General features: G+C 35.5%; 2 protein-coding genes across 4 annotated transcripts; both read right to left on the bottom strand.

The window, feature by feature from the left end:
* Positions 1 to 856: 856 nt before the first annotated feature.
* On the bottom strand, positions 857 to 27,890 carry RhoGAP18B (Rho GTPase activating protein at 18B). Of its 3 annotated transcripts, XM_017232612.3 has the most exons (6): positions 12,602 to 14,601; positions 10,611 to 11,747; positions 4,093 to 4,267; positions 2,365 to 2,392; positions 1,799 to 2,293; positions 857 to 1,719 (listed from the first exon to the last, which is right to left on the bottom strand). In XM_017232612.3, the coding sequence occupies exons 1-6, from the start codon at positions 14,543 to 14,545 to the stop codon at positions 1,536 to 1,538; spliced, it is 3,963 nt and encodes a 1,320-aa protein (XP_017088101.3). In that variant the 5' UTR covers positions 14,546 to 14,601; the 3' UTR covers positions 857 to 1,535. The 3 variants fall into 3 exon arrangements, with proteins under 3 accessions (XP_017088101.3, XP_017088102.2, XP_070139049.1); XM_017232613.3 differs by lacking the exons at positions 10,611 to 11,747; positions 12,602 to 14,601 and adding an exon at positions 26,725 to 27,890 and having other exon boundaries at positions 863 to 1,719; XM_070282948.1 differs by lacking the exons at positions 857 to 1,719; positions 1,799 to 2,293; positions 2,365 to 2,392; positions 4,093 to 4,267 and adding exons at positions 5,298 to 5,504; positions 19,352 to 19,503.
* LOC138925561 (calmodulin-like) lies at positions 17,305 to 18,368 on the bottom strand. The gene is made up of 2 exons (XM_070276326.1): positions 18,213 to 18,368; positions 17,305 to 18,147 (listed from the first exon to the last, which is right to left on the bottom strand). The coding sequence occupies exon 2, from the start codon at positions 18,061 to 18,063 to the stop codon at positions 17,617 to 17,619; it is 447 nt and encodes a 148-aa protein (XP_070132427.1). The 5' UTR covers positions 18,064 to 18,147; positions 18,213 to 18,368; the 3' UTR covers positions 17,305 to 17,616.

The raw sequence follows: 27,890 nt of genomic DNA, 5'->3' as shown, positions 1-27,890 counted from the left end.
GCTGTTTTAAGAAGTTTTTATCCAGAATTTTCGCATCATTAGTTTTGACTTCCACTTCCACTTCTTTATTATCCGAACTTTTATTTTCGGCCATCTTGTCTTCATTTTGTGTCTGCAATTATTGAATCAGAGTTTGTCTGATTATTGAAATTAGCCAGAAGCTTTCTTAACATTTCTTCTGATTTTACAATTTGCCCCATTTTTTCAATGTCTTCGCTAAATTTTTTTTCAATAATATATTTCAATAAAATTTAGAAAAAAAATAAATGCAATGATGAGGATCACTGGTAGTATCATTTATTTGTTTTTTTGTTAAGAATAAACTTTCTTAAAGTATCACTGACTGAATTTCAACTAATGCTGCGAGACTCTTGGCTCTGGCTTTTTAAATCATCCTCCACCTTGAGACCGAGCTTGAGGTTAAGAGATTCTCATAAGTCTTCTTGAGAGAGCTTTTAACGGAATTGGGACTATGATAGCACGCATATGGAAAAGAAAACAATTCCGTAGACAGCTTATGTACGGATCTGATGTCAAAGGTTATTTGATAAGGAAGAATTTATATACATTTTAATTTCTTGGTGATTTCTCCAAACAATGAATTGTATAGTTTAGCTAATTAATGGAGTATATAACATACATTTATAAATGTGCACGCACTTAATGACAGGACATTCGTGCCATCTTTCAGACACGCCACATTCAATTACAAAAAAAAAAATTTGTCTTCAAAAAATACTATTCCTTGTAGAACATCAGCTAGTTTCTCTAAGCTAGAACCAATGTTGTGCTTCATTTATTTTTAAAAATCCGTAAAACACCCTAAAATAAACAATTAAAACAACCATTTAATTTACATTTTGAATGTTCTCCATTTATTTATTGAGATAGAAATTATACAATGTTTTTGGCTTTTATAATCCGAGCATTTCGTAACAAAAAAAAAAAATACATGTAGCCTATCTACTGTACTGGTTTTTATCCATATAATGCATATCATATATATGTATATATTAATATTTTTATTCAGTTTTTTTGCAATTTTTGCCAAACAAGGACTCCCGCATTGCAACGAATATCACTTTTCACATATGATATTTAGACAAAAAAAAAATTTAATAGAGTGAATATATCGTCATGTTTCACTAATATTTGTTGGGGTCCGCCACAGGCAGTGCTCACTGTACCGCCACGCAGCTTTAATGTTATACTATTAGCAGTTTCTTTGCTTTTCTTTAGTGTTAACTTAGTCTACTGTCTTTTTGGTAAGTATTTTCATGATCTATGATTGTATGCTTCCAATGAATAAATAAGTTTTTAAAAAGAATTATTAAAAATTATTAAAATTAGTGAACAAAAAAAGACATCGAATTAAAGCTGACATAAAGACACACAAAAAAAATGTTTAAAATAAAATGGAAAGCGTGGTGGATGGTGAGTTTTTGGGTTTCTTCTTTTGTTTTGTGATGTGATTTTTGAGGCACCTAAATGTTATGTTATAGAAAGGGGCGTGGCAGCAGGAGGCTGATATATGTTTAGCACACAAGACGCTCGTTATCGGGCTGAAAAATGCGATCATAGTTCTCTATCAGGACCTTGGCTAGCATATTCATGCGACCGATATCCAGCTGGATCTGGTTGGCACTCAAGAGGCAAGGACCCCAGACGATGGCCAGGTTGGTGGACGGCATACGATTGGAGCCACTGGCAGCAGCCACTCTGGAAAATTATAAAGAAAGATAAGTAACTTTATTTTTAAACTGAATAATTTGTCTATTTCAAAGAAATAGTTCCTCACCTGGTCAAGTGCTGAATGAGAAAGCGTAGAGTGGAGCGATTCGGTTCCGGCATATCGTCAAAGGCGATACGCATGCGCTCGATGGCGGCATCGTCGGAGAGATTACGGCCCAGACGGTCGTAGGCCTCCTGGGTGATCAATGGAGCGGCCAGCTCCCGGAAGAACTGCTTGTGCAGGCTGGTCAGCGTATGGATGTCGTCGGTCTGGAGCCAACGCGGATCATAGATGTGGGTCAGTTTCTTCTTCAGTTCATCGACCAAAACCTTATTGCCCGAGGCACGGTAGAGACCGTCCTGTTCGATGCACTCAGGTCTCTCGATATAGGCACAAACGTCCACCACGAAACGGGGAACATTCGGATGATCCGTCATATTCAATTCCAAAGCATTCAAAGGAGCCGAAAATAAAGGATACTTTTGCTGCTCATCCAGATACAGGCTGGTAACTTGGCCGCGACGCTGACGGGATTTCTTTTCGCTCTTCGGCGAGCGATTACTAAAAAAATGAGTACATATATTAATATATTTATTTAATGACATATTTTTTAAGCAATTTTTATTACTTACATGCGAAACACATTGCTATTGACGGCAACTGCAATAATTTATTCGTCGAAGTCACGGGGCGCCAAGTATGGAATGAGAAATTTATTAATAAAAATTTGTATTTCATTTATGGCTTAAATAGTATAATATTTTGGGCTGAAACCCACATTCCGACAAACGTCTATCGATGAGGGCTATGCCCATGGAATTTTTCGACATTTGTGTGTAAAACTATATATAAAACTTAAATGTAGAAATCTGAATCGGAATCCAAATCAAAACTATCTGAGAGACACTCCCGACTTTCAATCACAACAAATTGCGTATGAATTAATATTTTATTTTTTTTTTTTGGTCAGAGCCCACGCAAAGCTCTCGAAGTCAATCTCTCAATATGCCACTCAATCATTCATTCATTCGGTTTATTGCGCTTTTAAAAATTCCTTGCCTTTTGGGCAAGATCATGAATCATTTTCTCGCTTTGCATTTTTTGCATTCAAGCCGAAACCGAAAGAGAGCCAGCAGGCAGTGAGTGTGTGGTTAGTTTTATAGGAATTCCCCACCAAAGTGAAACCTGCCTCATTAATAATAGGAAATGCCTCTTATAGAGGCCTCACTGTACTGGGTAGCCTTAGCAGAAGTCACTCAGTCACTGGGTTTTCTGTGTGTGGGCCGAACGACCTTAAAAGGCCAAACTGGCAACAAGCTCTGACTTGGCAGGCACTCGAAAAAATCATCTATACAGCTTAGAAAATATTTGTTGGCTAACAAAAAAATTAAGAGTTTAAATTAAAAATTCTATTAAGTTTCTCACAGTTGCACTTTCTTTAAAACCAAACCTATAGTTTCTTTCTATATAATTTTTTCAATTTCCTTTAATATCTCTTCCTTTTGTTCAGTGCCCTGCATTTATTTTTTAAACTTGGAATAGAAATTCCCAAAGACACAGACTGCCGGGCGCCCTGTTTAAACCGGTTCATTGGTTATTTTTGTAAAAGAAAAACTCATTGATGACCAAAGTAATGATAGTTTCTTTTTTTCATCAAAAGCAAAGCGGATTTGGTTACCATTTAATTGCATTATAAACGAGGGCTTAAAGTCTTACGATTTTGCCAAAAAAAAAAAATTTAAACAAAAGAGGTGATACTTAAAAAGTATTATAAATTGCTAAAAAAAGAAAAAGTTCTAAAGTGAAATATTAAAAGGAATTTTATCCAGCAGCTCTAGATCTATCTAAAATAGATCTATCTTAGGAGTTGTAATTACAATTTCTTGAAAGCTAGTTTGTAATATATATTTACTTAATTTTATTAATATTAGTAAACAAAAATTATTTAAAATTGCAATCGAATTAAAGAAAAATACGAATTTAAAGCTTTTGTGTACCAGTTTTGAATATAATTCAAGGATATTTTAAAATGCCAATAATTTAACAAAAATCGAATTTTAAAATTTTTAACAAAGCTTTTTAAGTAAAGTCTTAAATTCAAGTAAAATATAAGCTTTGTTTTAATATACATATTTTTTGTAATGTAAGATATAGGAAATAAAAATAAGAAATATAGTATGATCAAATATAATAAAAAGATTGGTTTTCCTCGCATTATAATAAAAATAATAATAATAAATCGCTTCAAAAACCTCCTAAGATATATCTTTCATTACTTTTCGACCCAAATAATATACCCCAGCACTTAAAAAAAAAAACCCATAACTTAATAGACTTTATGAACACTTGCAGACACTCACACTTCATGCGCATGCGATTCTTGATGGACTTCTTGTCATCCTCCCCGGGCAGGTCCAGAAGATTGCCAATGGAGACGCTCTTGAAGCGCTGGAGAATCGTAGACTGTTGGCTCTGCTGCACCTCATTGTCCTCCTGGATCTGCTGTGCCCGCAGAATGTCAGTCACTGGCACAATCTGAAAGATACAAAGATACAACATGAACATGAGAGTGAGACACGCAATCCGCATAAATATTCAAGCAAGTTACGAGTAAAATCCATGGAAGTTGTCTATAGAGGTATTAAGAGGGGGTTTTAAGGGGGGTCCGAATGAGTGGTGTTGTTCTTGGGAAGATTTCTGCGATTGCTAGTTTAAACACAATTGAGATAGACAATCCGACAATCGGAGTAAAGTCGGCAAATTAATTGCACTTTTTCGTGTCAGGTTGTTTTATTGTGTTTTGCGTTTGTTTATTTTTTAATTTTTTTTTTAAGGAAAAATGATACCCTGGTTTTTAAGGAGTTTATAGGTTTTTTTCTTAAATAATTATAGACAAATAATTTTTAGTTTTACAACCAGTTTAATATCAGCTTTAACTTGTTTTGCCACTTACTGTACTTTAGAAATTCTATAAAATTCAATAGGTTCTTATAATTTATTTTAACTATAGTTAAAAATTGTATCAAATTATTTCATTATATTTCAAGAGATATTTAAAATTCGTTAGCCCCTTTTAACATTTAGAGGAGGGAGTACTAACTTTGTAGTTTAAAAACGAAACTAGATGGTAGTGCCCTCTAGGTTCCAGGCCATCGCTTACCGTGGTTTGTCTGCGCTGCTTGGCTGCTCGGGACGCCATTTGTTATCGCTCGTTCGTTCTATATCTTTACCGACGACACTATCTAGCCTCTCGCTCTAGCTATACTCTATTATATCTATCCGGACGGAAGGTCGGAAAGACGGAACGGAACGAAACGTAAAACAGAGACCCGCAAAACACGACAAACACAAATAAACGTATTGATAAGAAATTGATTTCAAATGGTGTGAACTGCACTATGAAAATATATATATGGAATATATTTTCTCAATAAATTTGTAATATAAATTTTAAATATGTTTTTTTAATATTTAATTTTTTATTTAAGGAAAAACCAGAACTATAATCGCAAGTGCTCGAGATAACGTTTAAGCCCAGAATGGCTCTCCAAGGTGTTGGGTCCGTTGCATTTAAGGCCTTTTGCCGCGCCCACTAGTAGATCGCCACCCACTACCCACCAGCTGGCACTGGGACTCCGCACCACCCCAGACCACCGCGGCAGCGCCATTACTCCACAGCCACATAAACAAAATCCTCCGGTTATCGGTGACACAGCCCCGAACGCCAATCGGGGGGATATTCTAAACCAAAGTACAAGTGCTCCATAAAACCCTGTGTATATCAATATGGGACTTGTATATAGTATTACATTATATAGTATAGTAGAAATACTTAGTACACATATATTTTCACAAGGCCTGATATATTTTATTTATATTGTTAGTTACATATTTAAAGATATGTAAGAGATATCTAACTAAAATGTAATGTAATTACAGAGATCTTCTAATTTAAAATGTATCAAAATAGAATCGCTTTCAGGTTCTTTCAAGGGCTATTATGTTTTTAAAGTAAAATTAATACAGAAAGCTTGTAATTAATATTTATATTTAATCATCTCAATCCAAATAAAATGCTTCTTTTTTTTGAAGCAAAGTACTTGTTATTTGAAAATGGTTCCTTTTAAAAAACGTTTGTTTCAATAAATTACCAAGAGAGAATCTTATTATAGTTTTAATATTGATGGAATTGCATAATCTATGTTTTGTTTATCGTTTTATATAAACGTAAATTGAGTAATTATACTATTAATATGATATAGGACAAACATTCTGTAAGGTAGAACCTAAAGACATATTTCTGTTTGAAACACTCCCTAAAACTCTTTGGACAAAAAAAAAACATATAATATAAGGAGCAATTGTTATTAAATTTTAGGTTAATTGTAGTTTTAAATAATTAACACATTAACATTAAAAATGTGTTAGGTTTACTGTTCAAAATGATTCATATTTAAATTTTAAAATGGCTTTAAAGATGTCTAAGTGAGAAATGCTTTGAAATCTGACAAGAGATTTTGAAAACTCTTTCTAGTAGTATTAAAAACAAGAAAGCAAAGCTAACTTCGGGCGGAGCCGAAGTTGATATACCCTTGCAGCTAAAACCGGATATATATTGCAAACATCGGATATAGTTGGCCAATCCTTATGATTACATCATAAAGAAAAAAAGTCCCAAGCTTCTATCTTCAAAAATACAAAAGTTGATATTTCTACCAAATACCATTTCCGATCGTTTAGTTATATGGCAGCTATAGGATATAGTCGGCCGATCCTAATGAAATTTTGTAGGTCGGATTAACTGACCAAAAATAGAATGTGTACCAAGTTCTAGCTTTCTATCTTCAAAAACACGAAAGTTGGGTCATTTCCGATCGTTCAGTTATATGGCAGCTATAAGATATAGTCGGCCGATCCATATGAAATTTGGCATGTCATATTATTTTGCCAAAAATAGCTCTCATGTCAATTTTTAGCCCTCTAACTCTAAAAACACCAAAGTTATACCATTTCCGATCTATCAGTTATATGGCAGCTATAGGATATAGTCGGCCGATCCGGGCCGTTCCGACTTATATACTGCGTGCAAAGGAAAGAAGGGTGTGTGCAAAGTTTCAAGTCGATAGCTTTAAAACTGAGAGACTAGTTTGCGTAGAAACAGACAGACGGACAGACGGACAGACGGACAGACGGACATGCTCATATCAACTCAGGAGGTGATCCTGATCAAGAATATATATACTTTATAGGGTCGGAGATGTCTCCTTCACTGCGTTGCACACTTTTGGACAAAATTATAATACCCTCTGCAAGGGTATAAAAAAGGAAGCAATGGATTTAGGCATAATTGTCTAATTCTAAAATTTATATATTATAAATATTATTATATTTGTATTAAAATGCCAATATTTTAACACCCTATTGAGCAAAAATCCCCAACTAATTAGTTTTAATTCATTCAGTTTTCAACATATTTTCGCCAATAAACTAAATTAAAACTTAAAAAAAACCTTGATTGTTTCCATTTAAAAAAAAAAAAGTTTTTTTTAGCTAGCTTTCTTTGAAACTTATGTGTCATTTAATATCCAAACATTTAATTTGCACCATAAGTGCAAATCTTGTGAAAAGTAAAAGGTGGCAGCTTGAAGTGCCACCTTGAGTTCCCCTGAATAGCGTCTATTGAAACAGATGTTAGGCGGCCAGAAAATCAAAACATATAACGTAAGCTAATATGACTAGGAATATATAAGCTTTCTACAAACACATATGATTTAATTTGTTCAGCAGAAAAAAAAGAAAAGGAAAAGTAATGGTTCTGTGTGAAGAAAATATGTAATATTTCACAATAAACCAAGTTAGCAACCTAAATGTTCCGTCATATTTTGAACCAATTCTCTTACAATACTGACCAATTTTAATGGCTAACGGAAACGGCTAAAAACCTTGTTTATGCCAAATTAAATAAACAGAAAAAAACTCAAATTGTGGAATAAACAAAAAAAAAATGGAAAGAGTGAAATCAATCTGTAGGCCAAAAACAGAAAAACAAATTCACACGAAAGCCAAAGCAGAATATCAAATTCGATTTTTCGATAATTGTATTGTATAGAGACCCCCCTTCCAGTCCCCATCACTCCCCCCGATTATTTTCACAATTAGCACTTGATAATTTTCAGCAAAGTCAAGCCACGCCGTTTGAAATGATTAGAAGCAATTAGTGTTTTGGACGAATTGTTTCGATTTTGTACATTTTCGTTGAAAAAAAAGCCCCGATTTCATTTTACACGGAACATTTGGGTAAATATCCGTAAAAATATCTGTGTGTGGAAATGGAAATTTATGGGAGTGCTAGCCCCAGAAAAAAAACACAAATAAAATAAAAATAAAACCAATTTAATTGATACGACCTCGACTAGTACATGTGTTTGCTTTGCTTTATTCGCGTATCTGTATCTATGTATCCAAGTATCTATGTATCTACATTTGTCTTACCGTTGGCCACATGATTCACTAACAAAAAAATAACTATAAAAACACTAAAGAAAATAAACAAATAAAAACTGAGAAATAAACCAAACAAAGGCAAATACAGTTGACCTTTGTTGTTATGGATTTTGGCTAGTTTTTTCAGGAGTTTATTCCGAGCTTTGAAATATAGGTTTTATGAAGTACGACCCAAACAAAGGTCTTAAGAAACTAAATTCAAAAATTAGAGCTTCAAGCACTTGAGTTTTGACAGCCAGACATTTTTCAAGAGCTTATCTTAAATTCAAGGCATTACTCAAAAAAAACATAAAGTACTTTCAAAAGATGATAAAAAATACAAAAAATATATATATATTTTAAGGGTATTATGACTTTTAATTTATCAAAATTTTAAACCAAAAACTAAGCCACCAAAAATCAAAATTTCATGTTTTTCTTTATTCTTTCAACCGTTAGGTGATAATATTTTTAGGCTCAAGTTCAGAGACTTGAAGATTATAAAATCGTTTCTTTTTTTTTACATTTCCAAGAACGAAAAGTTACAAAAATATTTGACTAATGATTAACCAATTAAATGCTGATAAATGTGATGAACGAAGGCAGGAAATTGCCGAGAATAACATAAATACGAGAAAGAACATCAAACATTGACTTGAAAACTACACTCGGAAAAAACCGAAAATACAAACTATAGCAAGAAAATATATTAAACTAAAATTTAAAATATTCAAAAGCTAAAAAATAATTTAACTCTTATTTTATAAAACTCTGAAAAGATATTACGAAAATATCAGAATAAAAATCAATAAAATGCCCATACTCTCTCTTGAAAACCGGTTTTTTGTGACAAAGCTAATAACAAAACTTCTAAAAACCAAACTTTGACTCAGTTAGATAATTTACCAGAATATATGCAAAAAAAAAAGAGAAAAAGGGGGAAAAATAAATAAAATACCAAATAAATAAATAATTGTCGTTTGGGGAACGAACCAACAAAAAAAAAGGGGAAAACGCAAAATGTGAATCAACATTTTTTCGAGGACAGGGAGGGGGGGCCTTATGGACAAAGACAGAGGCGTTGGTTGGTTGGGGCATGCTGTGGGTTATAAAAAAAGTAGGGGGGGATTGAACTCTCTCACTGCGAATTTCTATGGAATTTCGCATGCAGCGGCAACTGCAGCAAACAGAAATCAGAAAACAGAAAACAACAAACGTGAGAGGCAAATAAAAAAAAATAAATAAAATCAAAAATAAATTATGCAGAAAGCAGAAAACGTGCTTATGTAGATTTTTAAAATATATATAGGAAAATATATAAACTTACATGCTCTCTAAACTATAATGTAAGGGCAAGTCTATCAAAAAATTTAACCAATTTCCATTTAAAACAAATGTTTTCTTTTAATATGTTACTTCATAAAAATACCTATAAAACCCAATTATTTTCCCCCTTTCATTTATCTAATTTATTGTAGTTCTAGTATAGTTTCTCATGCAACTACTAGTTAGGTAACCCTCTCAAAACAAAACACCCTAAAAGGCCCCCTCAAACAAAAAAACATTTTCCCATAGATCAGCTTAAACAATTGCAATGAAACTCTGCGATTTGCAAATTTGCACAAACACAAAGATACACAGATACAAAAGATCCGAAAGATACAAAAGATACAGATACATTTGCCAGGTTTAATTGATGCGACAAGTGACATGTGTGGAAGACAATGGCCACAGAAAAGAAACCCAAAGAGAATGTAAGAAAGCACTGGAAAAAACGACTTGAAAACTAAATTGTTTCATATTTTTAGAATACTATTTTTGTTCTTTTTATAGGTTTTTAGACAAAGGATTATATTATGGATGTTTTTTTGGGTTTAGTTTAAGCCGTAGAAGTCATTTGAAGTAAAACACTAATAAAATACTTATGCTATTTGTACTATGTATTATTGCTATTGGTACTACTATAAAGGTACTATTGGTATAAGCCTTTTACGAAAAGCCTTATGCTATAAGGTATATACTAAAGGAGCCTGGAAAGGTATATATACTAAAGGTGCCTTTCTACCTTCACCTTTATGAGACAGAACACAATTATCCCTGTACATACACATATTTAAAAAATAAATTTTTATTCTTTTTAATTACAACTTTGCTTTGTATATTCTTGTAACCCTTCCTCTTGGGTATTATCATTTTCAGTAACGATCCTACAGATCTAAAACTACATAGTAGCTTTAAACTTATACATAATACTCTATCAATTGTTTTAAATATGTAATATATATACATACATGTTCTTAATAGGTCTCATATAAAAGACACTTCATATAAAAACACTTCATTAATTAAACAATAAATACCCTTAAAAAACACCCCCTTTGATAATCCCACTCACCATATCCTCTTCGTCCTCGCAGCAGTTGACATCCTGGAGCTGTTCCCGCCAAGCCAGCACCGAGTCAGTCAGGAGGAGTCGAGCATTGGAGCGAACCCTGAGCTTCCGACCCGCCCGGGGAGCCACACCCCGCTTGCCGCCCAACGCGCCAGCGGCCAGAACCGCCCTCTCCCACTCCTCCTTGAGGGGCTTCGGTATGGAGACGGGGATTCGATGATTCTCCTCCTGATCCTCGGCCTCGCAGCTGCAGCCACTGTCGTCGGTGTGGGGAGCAGGAGGCGGAGGTGCGGCCTGCAGGAGCGGGGGCGGCGGTGGGGCAGGTCGCCGGATACGGGTCATGAACCTCTGATGGACGTATGAACGCTGGTAATCGTAGAAGATAGCACTGTACTTCATGGGCTCCCGGGGACTGTAGAAGATGCAGATGTTCCGCAGAATGTCATGAACGAGGGGCACGATCTTTGGCGGTTCCTGAGGTGGCGGAGCCGGAAGTGCAAGTCCAGGAGCAGCAGCACTTCCCCGGCTACTTATAGAGCCTAGGGTGGCAGTGCTATTCGTCACTGTGCTGCCCAGGCTCAGGGCCTCATCCGCCTCGGCTTCCATATCCGCTTCCCTCGAGTACATGAACTCCACATCCGTTTCCCACGCCCCCTGGTCCATGGAGGCGGTGGGCGAAGGCAGGGGCGTGGGCATCATCAGCTTGGAGCGTTTGGTAAGCGTCGACGTGGACACTTTGTGGCGCACCCCGGCGGCAAAAACGGCTGCCGCCTGGAGAGCCATCACATCGGCATCCCCATCGGAGGGCAACGACTCGTCGTAGTCCTCCACCAGCTCCAGCTCCTCCTCATCCTCGTCGTCGTCCTCCTCCTCCTCGTCGTCTTCGTCTTCATCCTCCTCATCGAGGGTCTGGGACTGAATGATATCCTGATCGGGTTCAAGGGTCTTGAACTTCCAAATCGGTTGATAAATGGATTCCTCCTCCTCCACCTGATCCACATCCAGATCACCTTTTGTCCTATCGGCTTTATCCATTGCGTTTGGTGAGGATTCCTCCTCCTGACGGGGTTTGCTTAAGGCTGTTGTGGGATTACGTACTGGTACTTTGGGGGCTGGACGTCGCACTTTGATCACGCAATTCTATAAATTTTTAAAAATTTAAAAATTTGAAAAAAAAAACATTTTTGAAAATTTGAAATTGAAAACTTGGCTGGCAAATGGGAGTTTTTGTTGGGAATTTCCCCTTTTTATTTTTAACCAATGTCATCACTAAAGATTTCTTTGTTTTATTTTTAACACATAAAAACACACAGTAAAAAAATTGGGTACAAAAGCAGAACGTTAATTGAACGCTGATTGTTTTAGGGTTATCTTCTGTTATCATTGCCGACTTGTTTGTTTTTCTTCACATATTGCTTTTTTTTTGTTTTTCCATTTCTTCTTTTTTTTGCTTTTTTTTTTTTTTTGCATTGTTTGATGATTGTTTTTAATTAGATAACTTTGTTTGTTATTGTTATTGTTTTTTTTCTTTATGATTCCATAACATTCTGTATATTGCCAACCCTTTTGCACACAAACCGTTAATCAATTTCGAACTTTAATAAAAAAAAACTAAGAGCACTGGGAAAAAATTCCATGAAATAATAATTTAAAACAAATTTTTTAGGTTAAAACATTTTTAAAATATTTTCTGACACTTTTTCTACAGTTTTAGTTAATAGCGTGACCATTTATTACATAATTTAGTAGCTGGTCACACTGTTTTACTTATGTTTTGTGCAAAATGTATCACTTTCAAATATTTTTCAATAATTTTGAATGTAATTATACATTAGTGTGCCCATACTTTTCTGAAAATATACAACTTTGGGCACACTTATTTTAACAAACACTTTTGAAACTTTTTTCTGTTAACCTTTTTTCTCAGTGCTTTAGTTTTGCATTTTAATATATTTTTTTTTCTATTGTTGCTTTTTTTTTTAATGAGTGTTGACCTGTGTGATTTGCTGTTGTTGTTGTTGTTCGCTGACATTGCAATTGCCCGTATTGTTGTTGTTATTGTTGCTGCTGCTGCTTTCATTGTCATCACTGGAGCTTTTGTTGTTGTCGGTGGTGGTGCTGTTTGCATTGCTGTTATTGTTGTTTTTATTATTATTGGGGCGCTCTGCCTCGCCATTTGTCTTTGGCGCTGCCATCAAAGCTCTGCCGCCTGGTACACTGTTATTCTTTTTGTTGCTGTTGCTTCGACTGTCCTCGCTGTTATTGTTTTTCTTAACGTCGCCGCTGTTATCGCTTTCGATCACTGGCCCTGCTACTGCTGCTGTCCCCCCTTGCTTGCCAACGATCTCTTCGCTTCGTTTCCGACGACGAAGCGCCGCAGACACGTCGTCACTCTCTGGCGTCGGCGGAGCGACTAACCGAAGCACCGTTTCTTTGCCCGCTGATTCACGATCAGCTCTCTTTGCCGCAGCTCTTTTTCCCGCTCTTTTCAGATAAGCTCGCATGGCGATCGTTGAGTGATGGCGTCGGTGTTGCTGGTGTGGTTGTTGTTGCTGCTGCTGCAGAAACAGCCATTGAGCCAACGATTTGTCATAGCTGGTGAGAAAGCCACGCACACACACATGCAGCGACGAAGAGAACACAATGGCCTGCATTAGCTGCCAAAGAGAGTGAATGGTGGTTGTGGGTGGCAGGACTCTTGCAATCTCCAGTTCTTCCTGTTCCTTCTTATCGTCTTGGAGGTTGCTGAGAAACTCACTAACCAGATCCGGTGTAACGGCACATCGACGCTGCTCCTCCGGCCTCTCTTTGGGCTCTCTCTTAAGCCGGAGCTTCCTCTTAAAGTTATCCACCGGATCGAGCTTGTCGCTATCTTCTTTGGTTCTTCGCAGGATCACATTCTCCTTCTCCTCGTCCTGTTGCATCCACTCCCTTTCTCTTTGGTACGAGGCCGGCACACTCTTGGGCTGCTGCCACGCCCCCTCGTCGTAGTGATGGACCTGACTGCGCAGTGACGTCATCCAGTGGCAGACGCTCTCGTTGAGGTACAAGGATGCCACCTCGACGCTCTCCTGCTCCTGATCTAGATCACTTTCCTGTTCGATTTGCAGCAGGCGCATGCGCGAAATCCTTGGCTTCTTGCGCTGCTCTCTTTCGGGCTCTCTTACGCGCCCGTAGATGTGCTGATCGCTCTGGCTGCTTTGAAGCTGGCTCTTCAGCTCGCAGATCCTCTGCATGTCGAAGGTCTCCTGGGTGCGAAAGACCTCGTCCACATTGTGAATGATCTCCAGGGATCCCCCGGCCGGGGCGCGAACTTTCTCCCGCTCTTTGGCCTCTTTCTGGAAGATCCTGCGCTGCAGCGACGCCGAGCGATTCAGTTGCTTAAGAGAGCCAAAGAGACGGGTCAAGGTCGCGGCACTGGACTTCGAATAGTTTAAGAGAGTGCGTGACTTGCTTTTGCCGGTAGTGGGTGGCGTGGGCGGCGCAGAGGGCGTGGCCGAGGTGGGAGTATCCCTTCCCCCCCGTTGGCACTCGCACTTTTCGTTGTCACTGTATATTCCCCGGCATATCTCACAGATATTTTCATAGATATTACTATCTCTCGAGTCCTTTAAGAGCGGGGGAGGCGGTGGCGGGGAAGTGGGCTGAGTTCGCACCACACCGCCGCTTACGATACACTGACAGAAATGACAGTATCGTCCTTGGGCGGCGAAGACCCCGTAGCCGCAGCCGCGACACAGATTCTCATAGATGGCCTCGCGGGGAAAGTACTTTCTCAGCTCGGGGATCGGATGACTCTTTCTGGACGTGGAATTCTCCGCTGGAAGATTCTCGTAGATGTGGTGCAAAGACTCCTCCCCCAACCGGAAGTTGTCGTTAATATCCGCCGATCCATTCGGAAGACTTTCTTCCAACTGCTGCTGCTGCTGTTGGGGCATTTCTCCGGCTCTCTTTCTAGCTCTTCAACTCTTTTTCGTTTTCTTATCGCATGCTGCTGTGTCATAATTCAATATTAAGTGAGAAAATTATGAGAAAATGGAATAATTATTTACAGATAGGAAAATAAACACACAAATACATACATAGAGAGAGAAAGAGGAAGAGAGAGAGAGTTTGAACTGTGAGATGTTTGAACTGCACTTTGTTTTTTTTTTTTCTTGTTTGAAGCTCAAGCCCGAGTATCTGTATCTCTATCTCAATTGCACCGACATTCATTATCTTACTCTCACCCCAACTAACACACACAGACACACACTAGTACACACAGCAACACCCTGAAGAGTCGCTGCACTCTGCACTCAATTGGCCCAAGTCATTCCACTTCCAATTGGAATATCTTTTCTTCAGCTTAACCCATTGGTGGTCGGGGTGGGCTAAAATGCAACCGATTGTATTTCAAAAAAAATGTGACACTTGAGATATTTTTTGGAGGCTGGTTTTGTACAGATTTTGGTTCTTATTTCAAAGACTGTTTTTCTATAATAAATAATATATTATTTTTCTTTTGTTTAAAAATTAATAATTTCAATTTCCATAATATAATTTTCTTTGTTAAAAATACTTAAACAGATTTAAGCTTTAGTTGGAAATTAAGAAATCTGTTATGTTTGACAATAAATCAATATTAACATATATTTTAAACACCAAAATTATCTCTAGAAGAATAATTTAAAGTAGAATCTTAAGAGTAATCAATATTGTTCTTAATAAGCTTAAACAAAAATAAAAAATGCACAAAAATCCATTTTCTACAAGATGTTAATTGTATCTCAAGATACTTACAATATTATCTCAAATTTTCAAATATTCTTGATGTTGGGATTTATAAAAAAGAATATTATATACACATAAACCTTAACAAATCTTTAATATATGTATTCTTAATTTATTAATCTCATTTAAAAGAAGCTAAACATCCTAAAAATCCACATCAAAGCCCCTTAAAGGTTAACATAAATTGAAATCATTTTTCAAAACACCCATTTATTTTTATAAATTAAATGCCTTCTTCTAATTAATGAATAGCTAGCCTGCAGCTAAAAAACATAAAAGCCCAAATCACTGCTCGAGGGTTAAAAAACATTAACTGTTTGCATTTCTTCTGGTTCGAGCATTCTTTTTTTAATTTTTATTTTTTTGGTTACTGGTTTTCAAAGTGCTTTGTGTTTTTTTTGATATTTGTTGTTTTTGTTTCGGATGACGACGCCGACAATGATGATGGGTATTGGATGAATCATCGGTCGAGTCCACCAAACCATGTCGGTTTAAGAGGCGTGTCCCCTCCCCAAGCCTCGAGACCCCTCAGTCTTCCCAGTCCCCCAGTCTCCCAGTCCCCTGATCTCTCCCCGAGTCTTAAATTCAAATTAAACGCCAAAGAGAGGCGCGAAACGTAGGAGAATCCCCTGAGAAAGCCCTGAGAATGAAAGACTGAGAAACAGGTTAGCCAGCCGAGAATTGTGTAACGCTGGCCGACTTCCTCACCTACGCCACACAGGTGCCGCCAGGTAAATGGAATGTGCACCACGGAATGTGGATAAAATACACTTGTCGAAATGTGTGTATCACTTTTAATGGAGGAAATATTCTAAAATACATTTAATTGCTTATAGATTTTTTATACAAATTTATAAAAACTTTATTTTACTGATTTATTGGGAAATCATTTAAAAACAATAATTATTGTGGCTACTATTGTATTTCTTTTTCTTCAAGCTTCATAAAGATTTTATATATTTTTTTTAAATGATTAAATTGTTTGTTATATTTATGTATTTTTCCCCCAGTGTAGAGCTATCTAAAAGGGCCGGCCCAGAAAAAAGTTTATATTATTCTAGCTTAGAATTATTATTAAACACTCGATTACTATTACTAGTACTAGTACAAAAAAAGACAAATATGTAAGAAAAAGTCTTGCTAAATATATACATATATTTATTTTGGCTAGGACGTATTTAGATACCTAAAATATAACTATATCACTGGGTACGGCAGTTTACGTAGGTAACGAACTGCAGGCATAGAAGAGCGAGAAGGCTGCTTTATGTATATAGCCGAAGAATTAGTATTTAATATATTAATTAAGCTGTAATGATAACCTCAGGAGATTTTAGTTTTCCGCCTAAAGTAAAAAAATTCAGTTCAAGACTTAAAAAAAATTAAAATTCCTCTTTTTTTTTGTCTATAACTATTTTTAAAAGATTAGTGATCACCGAAGTAGAAAAAAAATGTATGACTATTATAATAAATTAATATTCATTGGGAATTTTTAAAGCTGATTGTGATAAATTTTTCTTCCCAAAGTAACAATCAAGTCACTGATAGGAAATAAAACCCTACTAGGAACACTAGGAAATACACTACTTTATTTAACTCCTGAGTAGGCTAGGAAATTTTCATCATATTATTTTATTTATTAAAATAAAAGCATACATATTTGATAAAATTTTTCCTTCAGTGTCCAGCTATCCAAAACGTCAGGCCCCAAAGCCGGAGGCGCCCTAATGGAGTTAAGGTGCCAAGAAACAAGGGTCGACGTCTGTCCATTAATCTCTTGATCAGGCTAAGTGGCGTAGAGAATCGCGCTTTATCTGGCTAAGAGATCATAAAATCATTCTTTATGAGTCATATTTTTGGTCTAGGACATCGGCACTGTAAGCATTCAAAAAACCCATTTCCCCCCCAGTGAGAAACAGTAACCTTTTGGATTTTTGGCAATCATGGTATTAGGCATTTGGCAGAAGTAACAAAATATATAACGAGGGTGTTTGGGCATCCCCATCAACCAGGGTGGAGTACATGTGTTGAGTTAAAGCCAGTGTTGGAAGTGTAGATACTGTTGGAAGTGTAGATAGTGTGAAATTGGCGGATTTCTGGTAGGACGATTAATCCGTGAATCCTTGAGGCCATCCCGTACGCAACGATTCAGCTCTGGCCCCCAAAGTATGGATGAGGAACGAATGAGGATATTATAATCTCTTATAACTCTATTGCATGGTAGATGGTTTGCTCATTAGTTCTTCTGGTATTTGAGGGCCATTTCAATGAAATTGACGTAGGAGATGTGACCGGTCCCATCGCGATCTGCTTCATGCATCATCTGCTGAACGGTGGCAAGATCAGGTTCTTCGCCAATCATGTCTTCCAGTGCCTGGTAAAGTTCATCGGCCGACAGGACACCATCGCCGTTCCGATCGAATCGTTCGAATAGTTCGCGCAGCTGCTCCTCTCGCTCCGCCCTGACCATCATCCGGCAGAATCGATCAAAGTCCACGGCTCCATCTTTATCCGTCTCGACCACCCTAAGCATGTCCTGGAGTTCGGCATGAGTCGCCTTCCGTCCGAGTTGCTGCATTACGGCATCCAGACCATCGATGGTTATAGTCCCGGTATTATTCTTGTTAAGTAGTGCATAAATTTCTTGTAATTCGGCTTTGTGTTGTTCACTCAACTTGTTCATGTTTCAACAATTATATATATATCAAGGTCCTATATATATAATTCTGCTTCCACAGCAGGATATGTTCGTTCTACGGATTGGATCCTAGGCACCACCATACTGTATTTGAATTTCCATTTTATATAATTTATTTTTCACCTTATACTTACGGTTCCTTTATTGAGTACTTAATTTAAACGTTGGATTAAATTTTCACTTGAATTTGGATTAAAATTCTATTTCGGTCAAAAAAAAAAAAAGAAAATAAAAAAATATTTTATTTTTTTATATTCAGTCCTGCTCGTACTGCAGCTCAACTAAAACTGATTCCTAGCCCAGTCTGGTTTCCAAAGGTCGACATTTTTTGGGTTTCATGGATTGCTGCGATTCAGAAATTTCAAATTGTGGAATGCATAGATTGCTTGGATGGGGGAGTTTTTCGAATATTTATGAACATAAAGTCATCAGGTCACTATTAAATTACTTTTAGGCAAATTACTTGTATAAGAGAGGTTATCCACCAATTCCAACAACATTAAAAGGTTATTCCAACATTCTTTCAATTCTATTTAATATTTTAAACTTTATTTGAAGAAACTAAGCCGCCAAGATAATTAGAAATTCTAACTTATAAGGTATAATACGTTTTACTTAACAACAACTTGAATTTAAATCTTATTTTAATACTAGTGTAAGTTTCTAAACTTAGTTTAAAACTAGAAAAATGATGTTTTATCTAATAACTAATAACTCTCAGTCAGAAGCCAGAACAAATTTTGCTGATAGATCATTTAAATATGTACCATACTTTGTACTTCACATTAATACTAATAATTTATAAATAAATCAAAATCACACCAACAGTCTTATGTAGCCCACTCAACCACCATTCCAACTAGCCTACTTTCAGGCTTTCTGAAGAAAACAACGAAAAAACTCTTCAAACAATGAGATCCCAAACTAAAAGGCACTTAAAGCCTTGAATGAGTTTTTGCTTGGGAAAACTGAGGCTTGTAAATTATCTACGGATTTCTGACTATGGCGATGATTCATTACTTTGTGGCCTTTTGCATGAATAATGACGACTGTTTACAGAGTAATTGAAATATATATATATGAATGCATTTTACTAATAAATAAAACAAAAAAAAAAGAGTACAGACTTGAATGGAAAATATATAATATATGAATAAAGCGGGACTTGGCCCGCTTGTTTTTCCCATTTATGTTCCACTAAGTATTATCTCACATTATTCATATCACTATTTCTCTCTCTGTCTCTCTATCATTCTAGGTTTATCTCTCTTACAATAGATCTGCTGTTTTATATATTGTAGTTATATATTTCATTGATCCAGTGATTCCAGGGGGATAGTTTCAGGAATTTCATTCTTGAATATTAATCACAAAAACCAGCACACAAACAAAAACAAAACTTGGATTCAAATTGGAGTTCACTGATAAGGCTGGGCTTTGGTTTTTCGTTGCTATTTTTTTTTTGTGCCCTGCGATATTATTACGAAATCGGATTTACTATATAGAGTCTATATAGACTAGTGGAGAGTGGATTCTAGAGCTGCAGGCGCGACGCGTTCGCAAATTTAACAGAATATCAACTGAAATTGAACTCAAGATGCCGCCGAGCAGTTTTTCTTGGGTGGCGACTGACGTCGACGTCGACGCCGGCAGAGCTACGGACGCTGGCAGCGACGCCGACGTCGAAAGCGAGGCTATGGCTATGGCGATGGCGATGGCGGGATGCCGACCTCCGGTCACATCGAGAAGTCGAGCACTCCAAACACTAGTCTACAAAAAATGGGTTTAGGTCCTAAGGGGTCTCAAAGATTTGGGTTTGAAAATTTTGAATCTTCAGATATTTATATTTTTATAAAAAATTTCATAAGATTCTATACTTTTTGTAAATTTTTATGTTCGAGAACTGAAAATCTCGAGGTAATCGTATTTTTTAATAATTTTAATTGAATCACTTTATTTTTTGTAAGTTTTAAGCTAAGTTTTCTATTATATCTGAAAAATATTATTTGTTTTGAATGTTATTAGACTAAGTTAGCCTATATCATTGACCCTTTCTTCTTAACTTGGTTACCTTTAATTTTCATCAATAATGTAATAAAGATAAACCACTACCCTGCTGACTAGTGCCTTCCAGAGATCAGTGTTTTTGGGGAGTATGGAGAATGAAACGGAACCGATCCCCCGAGAATCGTGAATCGAGAACCACATGTTTGTAATGGAACATGGGCAACATGTGTGTTTGCCCATCTCTCTCTCTCTCTCTCACACCCTTTATGTGTGTTTGTGAGGGGGAGGTGGGCAGTGGGTAGTGGGTAGTGCGGCATGCCGCATGGGGCGTGGCAACGAATGAAAGACGCTTTTCATACCCAACGCCCGTTGCCTAATTAAGCATATCGAGAGCATTTCCAAGGGCGGTGGGGACCCTAACTTTGGACAGGGTGGGGTTACAAAAACAGGGGGTTGGCCATGGGAGTTACACAAGAATATATAATATATATATAATATATACTATACAAATGATAAATATTAAAACCCAGTTCAAGTATATATATATTTTATATCACTGCTCATGATACTTAAGAAATAAACTCATACTTGCCTAATACTTACTTTTATAAGTATAATTTTTGCAAGCGATTCGAGATATGGAAATGGGAACTGTACTTTGTATGAAATACTATGAAAGCGAGGTCACAAATTTAGTTGACAAATAACAGAAATGTAGTTTTTAAATACAACTTAGATAACTCAAAAAAAGAGGTCCTTGAACGGTTTTCAATAGAATTATTAGAAAAATGATTTTCTTATAAAAAATCAAAGGTTTGTAACTAAAATTATTGTCTAAAAATATTATGAAAACATTATAAATTCAGTTTTAAATATATATTCTCTAAAGATAGTTCCTAAAACCAGAAACAGATAGTTCTTAAATATTAATCATCATAACTAGTCTTATATTTGATACTTTAAATTGAGGCTTTAAGATCCTTTTAATTGTAAATCTAAATATTTTGATATGTATAAAAAGAAACCTATTCAACTGCCCTCCATTGTCTTCTAAAAAGTCAACAAGTTCCCAGCTCTATATTGTATTTAACTTGCGTCCCAGCGTCCAAGCAAGTGTCCGATATTTGAGGTATTTCCCTGAGGTTGGGCAAACATCAAAGTTTATATTTGTCAGACCCTATATAATCTATATGGAAAATAGGGAGAATATATGTGGGCACCCAATATACAATACATCTATGTATCTGACGGATGCATCTGCATCTAAAAGGGGGGAATGGAAAATAATAAACAGAAATGAGAATCACAATCAGTAGAAAATTGAGAAGAAAACGCTGAAGGAATCGCAATGCAGTCGAATGTTCCAACATTATGGTCGCTTGATCTTTGAACTAAATTAATTAAGCACAATGAACACAATTGTTGTTGTTGTTTTTGCTGCTGTCAGTTTCAAATGTATCCAACAGATACACAGACCAATACATACATAGATACAGATACAACTAGCACACACAATAAAAGAAAGAAATGCATTCAGACTTTGTGGCCAAACAATGTTGGCAGAATTCTTCTGTGTAGCATAATACTAAATGGAATATAGATTTTGTAAAAAATGGATATTATTAATATTTAATATTGGAAAATATTTTAGATATCATTAAATAAACTTACAAATTATTTTTAAGAATATTCTATTGTATATTTAGAATTGTATATTCTATAATTTAATAAAAATATAAGTTTTAAAGTGATTAGATTTCTGTGAAGAATGCACATTCACCTAATCCCATACCCAAATGTGTATGATTTATGTAAATTTTAGTGACGAATTTTTCTATGTATTATTTAAATTTAAATTTTAAACAATTATCCTTTCCTAAAAGTAACCTCAATAATACTTGCTTCTTCGATATACAATTCGTTATTTCCAGGGTAACCTCTAGTTCATTATTCTAAAGCATCGATTTTCTTAAGAACATATTTTTCATGTTTTCGCTTTCAATTTCCGTCTTTTATTATTATTTTTTTTTTTTATAACCCCGCCTCATATTTGGTTTGGCTTTTTCTGCGGGTCTTCGGCAAAGAAAAAGGGGTGACCCACCGCTTATGGCCCGTGGATGATGGCTGACGGTTGATGGCTCATAGCCCCTGTCCATGTCCATGCCGCCCATCCCCTCCCAACCCTTCTCTCCCATATATATCTCCACAACCCCCAGTTTCAACCATGTCCCTGTCCAGATCCAGATCCAGATCCAGACTCGCGTCTTTGGCAGCATTTATGTTTTTGTGTTTTTGTCGGTAATGAGTTGGCTGCTACGCTAGCAGAGCAGCCGACGCTGACGCCAGCAGCGGCAGCGACTGCAAGTGGTGATGAAAGCGAAAGCACAGAAAGAATAGCTAGATTCTATCAGAATAAACAGGTGCTCTTAAAAAACAATCTAACTAAAAAATTGTCATTATAAAATTATTGTTAAAACATACAAATTATCAAAAGAAACTCTATTATAATAATACTCTATGATTCATAAGATTGTAAGGTATCTGAGCCTCAAGCCATTATTTAATTATTTTTTCCTAATACTGCATCACAATTTTGAATCTAAAATGTTTAAAAAATGTACTTCTAGTTGTTCTTTCGAAGAGACTATAGGAAAAGATCAAATCTTTGAAGATTTAAGGGAAATACTATCACTGGTAAGACATAATATTTGCCAATCTACAATGTGGTTTGTAAGTCAAGCTTCTTAAATGGTTTGTGGATCGATTCTTTATATATCTGCATTAACATTTGTTAGAAATATTTTTTCTTAAACAAGTGTATTCTAAACAAGTGTATTTTAAACAAGTGTATAGTTTTGCAAATTTTTGTATAAGCCCTTTAGAAATGGAAAAGCGCGAAACATGGTTATGGATATGGTCTTCCAAAATGTCTATATCTCTTGTAATTAGAATCCGATCCTTAAGAGGCATATCTTAAACCATTTCATGTTCGATTCTCGTCAAATTTGCACCAACATTTTAGATTTAACCATTTTCAGATTAAAGCTTAATTTTTCTAATGAAACTCCTTTCAAAATTGTAAAAATCATGGGATATGAAGATGGTAAACTAAGAAAAGGGTAAACCCTAAGATACATCTCTCAAAAAGCATATAATTGATTGAATAAACTGAATCTTGGGCTTGTATATTCTTCTTACATTTTTTAAAAATTATCCTTAATATTTTTTGGCTATTCTACCCGCCAAATGGGCTTCTCTGATGCTGCAGGCTGCATGTGTCTGAATTGTTTATTTCCCCCCTCCCATTAACTTTATGATTATTATTGTTGTTGGGCCTCCGAGCGTCTTGTCTCGTTTTTTTCAGTTTTTTTTTTTTTTTTGTTTGTTTTTAATGAATTTTATTAAGCGCGACAGCAGCCACTATATAGCCTCGGATCGGATCGGATCGGATATGGTATAAAGGGGTGGGATTGGGTGACTTCGGTTACAGCTCTTGGCTGAGGAAGAGTCACACTCTCTAAATGGTTTTTAAATTTTTTTATTGGCCCATAAGTGTGACTCATTAGCTGCTTAAATACTGTATGCATATTGGCCAATGAAATCTAATCCGCTGGAATTAGTCAATAATTGATAAATTAAACAATTTGGCGATAAAAAGAGAGAACTCAACAAGTAATCACAATTTGAAAATGTGTTTTTTTTTTTTGTGTGTGTTTTTTTATGACCCTTAATGGCAATTATGTCGATGGACATTTTTGCCTGATTAATTTGGCAGCAAAGAACAAACTTAATTGCTTGTTAAATGGCACAATTAATTTTTATTAGAAGTTTTTTGTTTAAATGAATATATGTATAATTATAAAATTAAGTAATTAGTTTAAAGGGAAACGAAATTCGGAATTTAAAAGCAGATATGGTGGTTTGTAGTCTTAACATTCAGGCTTAGCCTTCAAGATTTGAAAGATATAAGTATTTTTATATCTTATGGAATGTCTAAACGCTTTATTTAAAAAGATAGATCATCCAACTAATCATCATAAGCCAAACCGACTAAAAGACAACTGTAAAACTTCAAAAGTATCCCGATTGTAAACATCCTGTAACTTGATTATAAGAAATCTTTTCTCTAAAAAAGAAAAAAGTGTAAAGGAAATCACACATTTGTAGGGTTAAACCAAAAAAAATTGGAAACTGAAATTGGAACTGGAATTGGTTTTCATTTTCATTCTCATTGAAATGAGAATGTCATCTCAAGTGTCAATCAGATGGGAGACTTTATATTCACCATTGCTACCGCTCTGATAGCATTTAAAAAATAAAACTAAAGATTAAAAAAAAATACAAGAGTAAGAGAAAGAGAAAAAGAAATTGTTTTGAGCAAATCAGAGCAAGAAAATGATATGCATAAATAAATCAAGAGCACGGGGAGAAAATGATGAATAATACGAATGTATCTCTCTATCTGTGACCGCGTTTTGTGCCCGTTGACTGATGACAAAATTGTTTAATTTGTCAGTCAACGAACCAAATGATAAACTCACTCGATTATTGTAGAGAAATTTGCCAAAGCAATTGACTTAATAATAAGAAGAGACCTAAAAAATGGTGGGTATTTTAGATGGGATATTATTAACATATTTGTTTCATTTCAAGTTATTTATTGCATCACTTAACACTAAGTGTTTGTGCCAAAATTTAGCTTATTATCTATAGAACTAACCATCCTATTAAATTAAAAAATGACGGTTGAGTTTATCAGTTTTTTTGGAGGATATAGGTAATTGATTATATTGATTTTAAATTATAAATTATGTAATATAAAAACCAGCTTGCATACCAATTTTCAGCTCATTAGCTTTTAATGTAAGGGACTTAGCATAAAAAACACCCTAAAGGCCCTTTTTAAACAAAAACTATCAAACAAAATCAATAAAAAATACAAACATACTTCTAATTTTCCTATAAAACCCTTCAAAAACCATAAAAAAACGCAAAGCTTTTCCGTTAATTAGTCCACAGATTCAAAAGCAAAAAAAAGCACACAACAACAAAAAAACTAAACAAAAAACAAGATAATGAAAAAAATAAACATTGCATTTGCCATTGCATCAGTGCACTTCGTGGGTTAAGAGGTGGAGAAAAGCGGCGTAAAAAAAGAGAAACAGAAAAGGGGGGCTAACAAAAAGTGGTAACAGAGGCGGGGGCTTACTGGGCAAATAATAGAAACCTCTATGCGGTTCGGTAACCTTACAAAACCCCACAAAACCCAGTTCCAAATTGTAGGCATTCGAAAAGCATTCAATTCAAAGCCAAAAAGTACAGATCAAATATTCCGTTTTTTATAAAGTCCATAAGCGTTGTAACATCGGGGTACAAAATATCAAATTTTTGTTTACTAATTTTTACGATAGTTTTTTTTAAATGAGTAATCCCGAATTAGTATCTTGCAAAATTCGAATTGATTCAACAAGATACTGATACTAAGTTTAGCATTTGATCGCTTAAGAGTTCAAACAGAGAGTTCGAAAAAAATCGATTAATTTTAGGAGCTGGATGGATGGATGGATCTGTTTCGATGAAAAACATCCATTTCGCTACCAATAGAAAAATCTAGCATAGAGCATAGTTTTAAATTATTGGATATAGCCATCAAGATTCCAGTGGAAATCTTAATCATGGAGAGCTTTAATGCCATCTTTAACTTGGCCGTTAGATTCTATAAGTTTGTCAGATATTTTAGAGAATATCATTAAAACGAAGGGGTACCCTTTTTTGGGTAATTATAAATATCGGCCAGATATTTTCAGGATATAATTTGGTCCGGATCGTCCAAGCAATCTTTAGTCTAAAATGACTTCTTAAACTGGATATCAACTCTCAAGATTTATCTCTATTGTATCTGTATCTTTTTCCAGTTTCAGCTATGGGGGCTCTTTCGGACTTAACTTTCACCCTGAATGCAAATTTTTGGACACGGCTTTACATACACGTTTGAAGCCTCCAATAAAAGACCAACGGAGCACAAAAATTATAGTTTTATTTAGTGGGCTTGGTAATCCCCATGAATCAGCGATAAATCAAACTGATAAAGCCTATTGGGGGAAATTTAAAATGCAATAGAAACAGGTGTGTTTTGTATGTCCATTCAAGACATTTAATTAATCTAAAGATCATAAATAAGGGAATTTATAGAAAGCTGTTGATATATATCACAATTTTGAGGTTTTCAAGAAGGGTTTTGGTGGATTTATTGGTTTTTTTTATATAGGTACTGGTTCTTCTATGTACTTTGAGAGATTTACTATGTAATAATTCCAAAAATCAATTAAAATATCTAAAACTTTATAATATGCATGTAAATCATCCTTATATTCACTATATTAATTATTCACTTTATTATATTCAAAATCCCTAACCTTTGACTCTATATATCAAATAAAAATCTTAGATAGAGCCATAAAGTCTGGAATAGCTTTACAAGCAAGTTTAAGGTTAATTTTCCAAAGTTGATTACTTCTTTGTTGTTGACCTTATAAACTACTTTGGTTTTGATGGATGTCTGTGATGGATGGCTGGACAGGCGCCTAATTATATACATAGCAATCCCCCCTGGTAATTATCATGGTGATATAAACTTACCCTCAAGGCACTTTGATTGCGATTATTGGAGGTCAAGTCCAGCATTGAACTGGCTCGTAATTTCTGATTCTCGGATAGATTTTTGACAGCACAACGATCCAAATCATTGGGAGTTGGTAGATCCGAGAGGGTTTCCTCAATTTCTTGATCTATTTGAGAATCCGTTTCTCTACTTTGATCATCGCACTCCTGACAGGATATATTCTCCGCCGATGCCAACGAGGATGTTATCGAATCCGTAGTACATGTGGATATCGTGGGGGATGTCGAGGTCCATGTATTTGTGGGTGGTGTTATACTTGTGAGCGTGACTGTTAATCTCCCGATGCCCTCGTTGTTGTTGTCAATATTTAAGCTACTACCATTGAGGTTGTTGTTTTGGTTGTTGATATTATTATTATTTTGGGGATTGGAGTTTTTTGTATTCGTGTAGAATACTTGGGAAATACTGCGGAAAATGGTGCGATAACCCCTTTTATTCTCTGCATCGCCGGCCATGATCACTTGTTTGTTTGTTTTAATTCTTTAATTTTCACTCACTTTTTGTTTTATTTTGTTTGGATTTTTAATTTCATTAGGTTACGTGGGAGTGCTACACAGAAAAAAATTCTTGGGTTAATACACGGGGTGGCATTATTTTAAACATTAAAATAATTTGTATTTTTCTGTAGTTGAATTTCTTTATTTTCCACTTGTATGTATAATTTCATGCACATGAAAAAAATTGTTAGATTTGTATTAAATCACTTTTAGATTTCATATTTTTATTTAAAGTTTATTTCAATATTATTTCGTTTACGGTTTTGTTATTCATTTTATTACAAAATGTCTAAATTATCTTATAGTGTATTTAATTTTTTGTTTACATTGTATTTCTTGCAGTGTATCCAAACAAAGTGCCAGAAAAACGGAAAATGCAAAGACATGAGCAACACCTCCTGCCTTTTGGTCTCTTATCTAAGTTTTTTGTCAACACATATCTGATGTATTTTTTTTTTCCTACATTTTTTTATAACACAAATCAATCGTAAAATTGTAACACAGATATAAACATAATTACAAATACGTTTGGGTGTATTTGGTTTATATGATTCGGTTGGAATATTAAAATGTATATGTATGTAGTGTTTAGAAAATAGCACGGGAGACGCGTTCGGGCAGCGACG

This window comes from Drosophila bipectinata, chromosome XR, assembly GCF_030179905.1.
Source record: "Drosophila bipectinata strain 14024-0381.07 chromosome XR, DbipHiC1v2, whole genome shotgun sequence".
NCBI classification, from domain to species: Eukaryota; Metazoa; Arthropoda; class Insecta; order Diptera; family Drosophilidae; genus Drosophila; species Drosophila bipectinata.
The sequence above is the reverse complement of the archived record's forward strand: the minus strand, read 5'-3'. Positions and strand labels throughout refer to the sequence as shown.

Coding starts and splice junctions, on each gene's coding strand:
- RhoGAP18B (XM_017232612.3), bottom strand. CDS start 14,545: ATGCCCCAACAGCAGCAGCAGCAGTTGGAAGAAAGTCTTCCGAATGGA. Junction 4,268..10,610: donor GCGAGGACGAAGAGGATATG/GTGAGTGGGATT, acceptor TGTATCTTTCAG/ATTGTGCCAGTGACTGACAT. Junction 1,720..1,798: donor CTCATTCAGCACTTGACCAG/GTGAGGAACTAT, acceptor ATAATTTTCCAG/AGTGGCTGCTGCCAGTGGCT.
- LOC138925561 (XM_070276326.1), bottom strand. CDS start 18,063: ATGAACAAGTTGAGTGAACAACACAAAGCCGAATTACAAGAAATTTAT.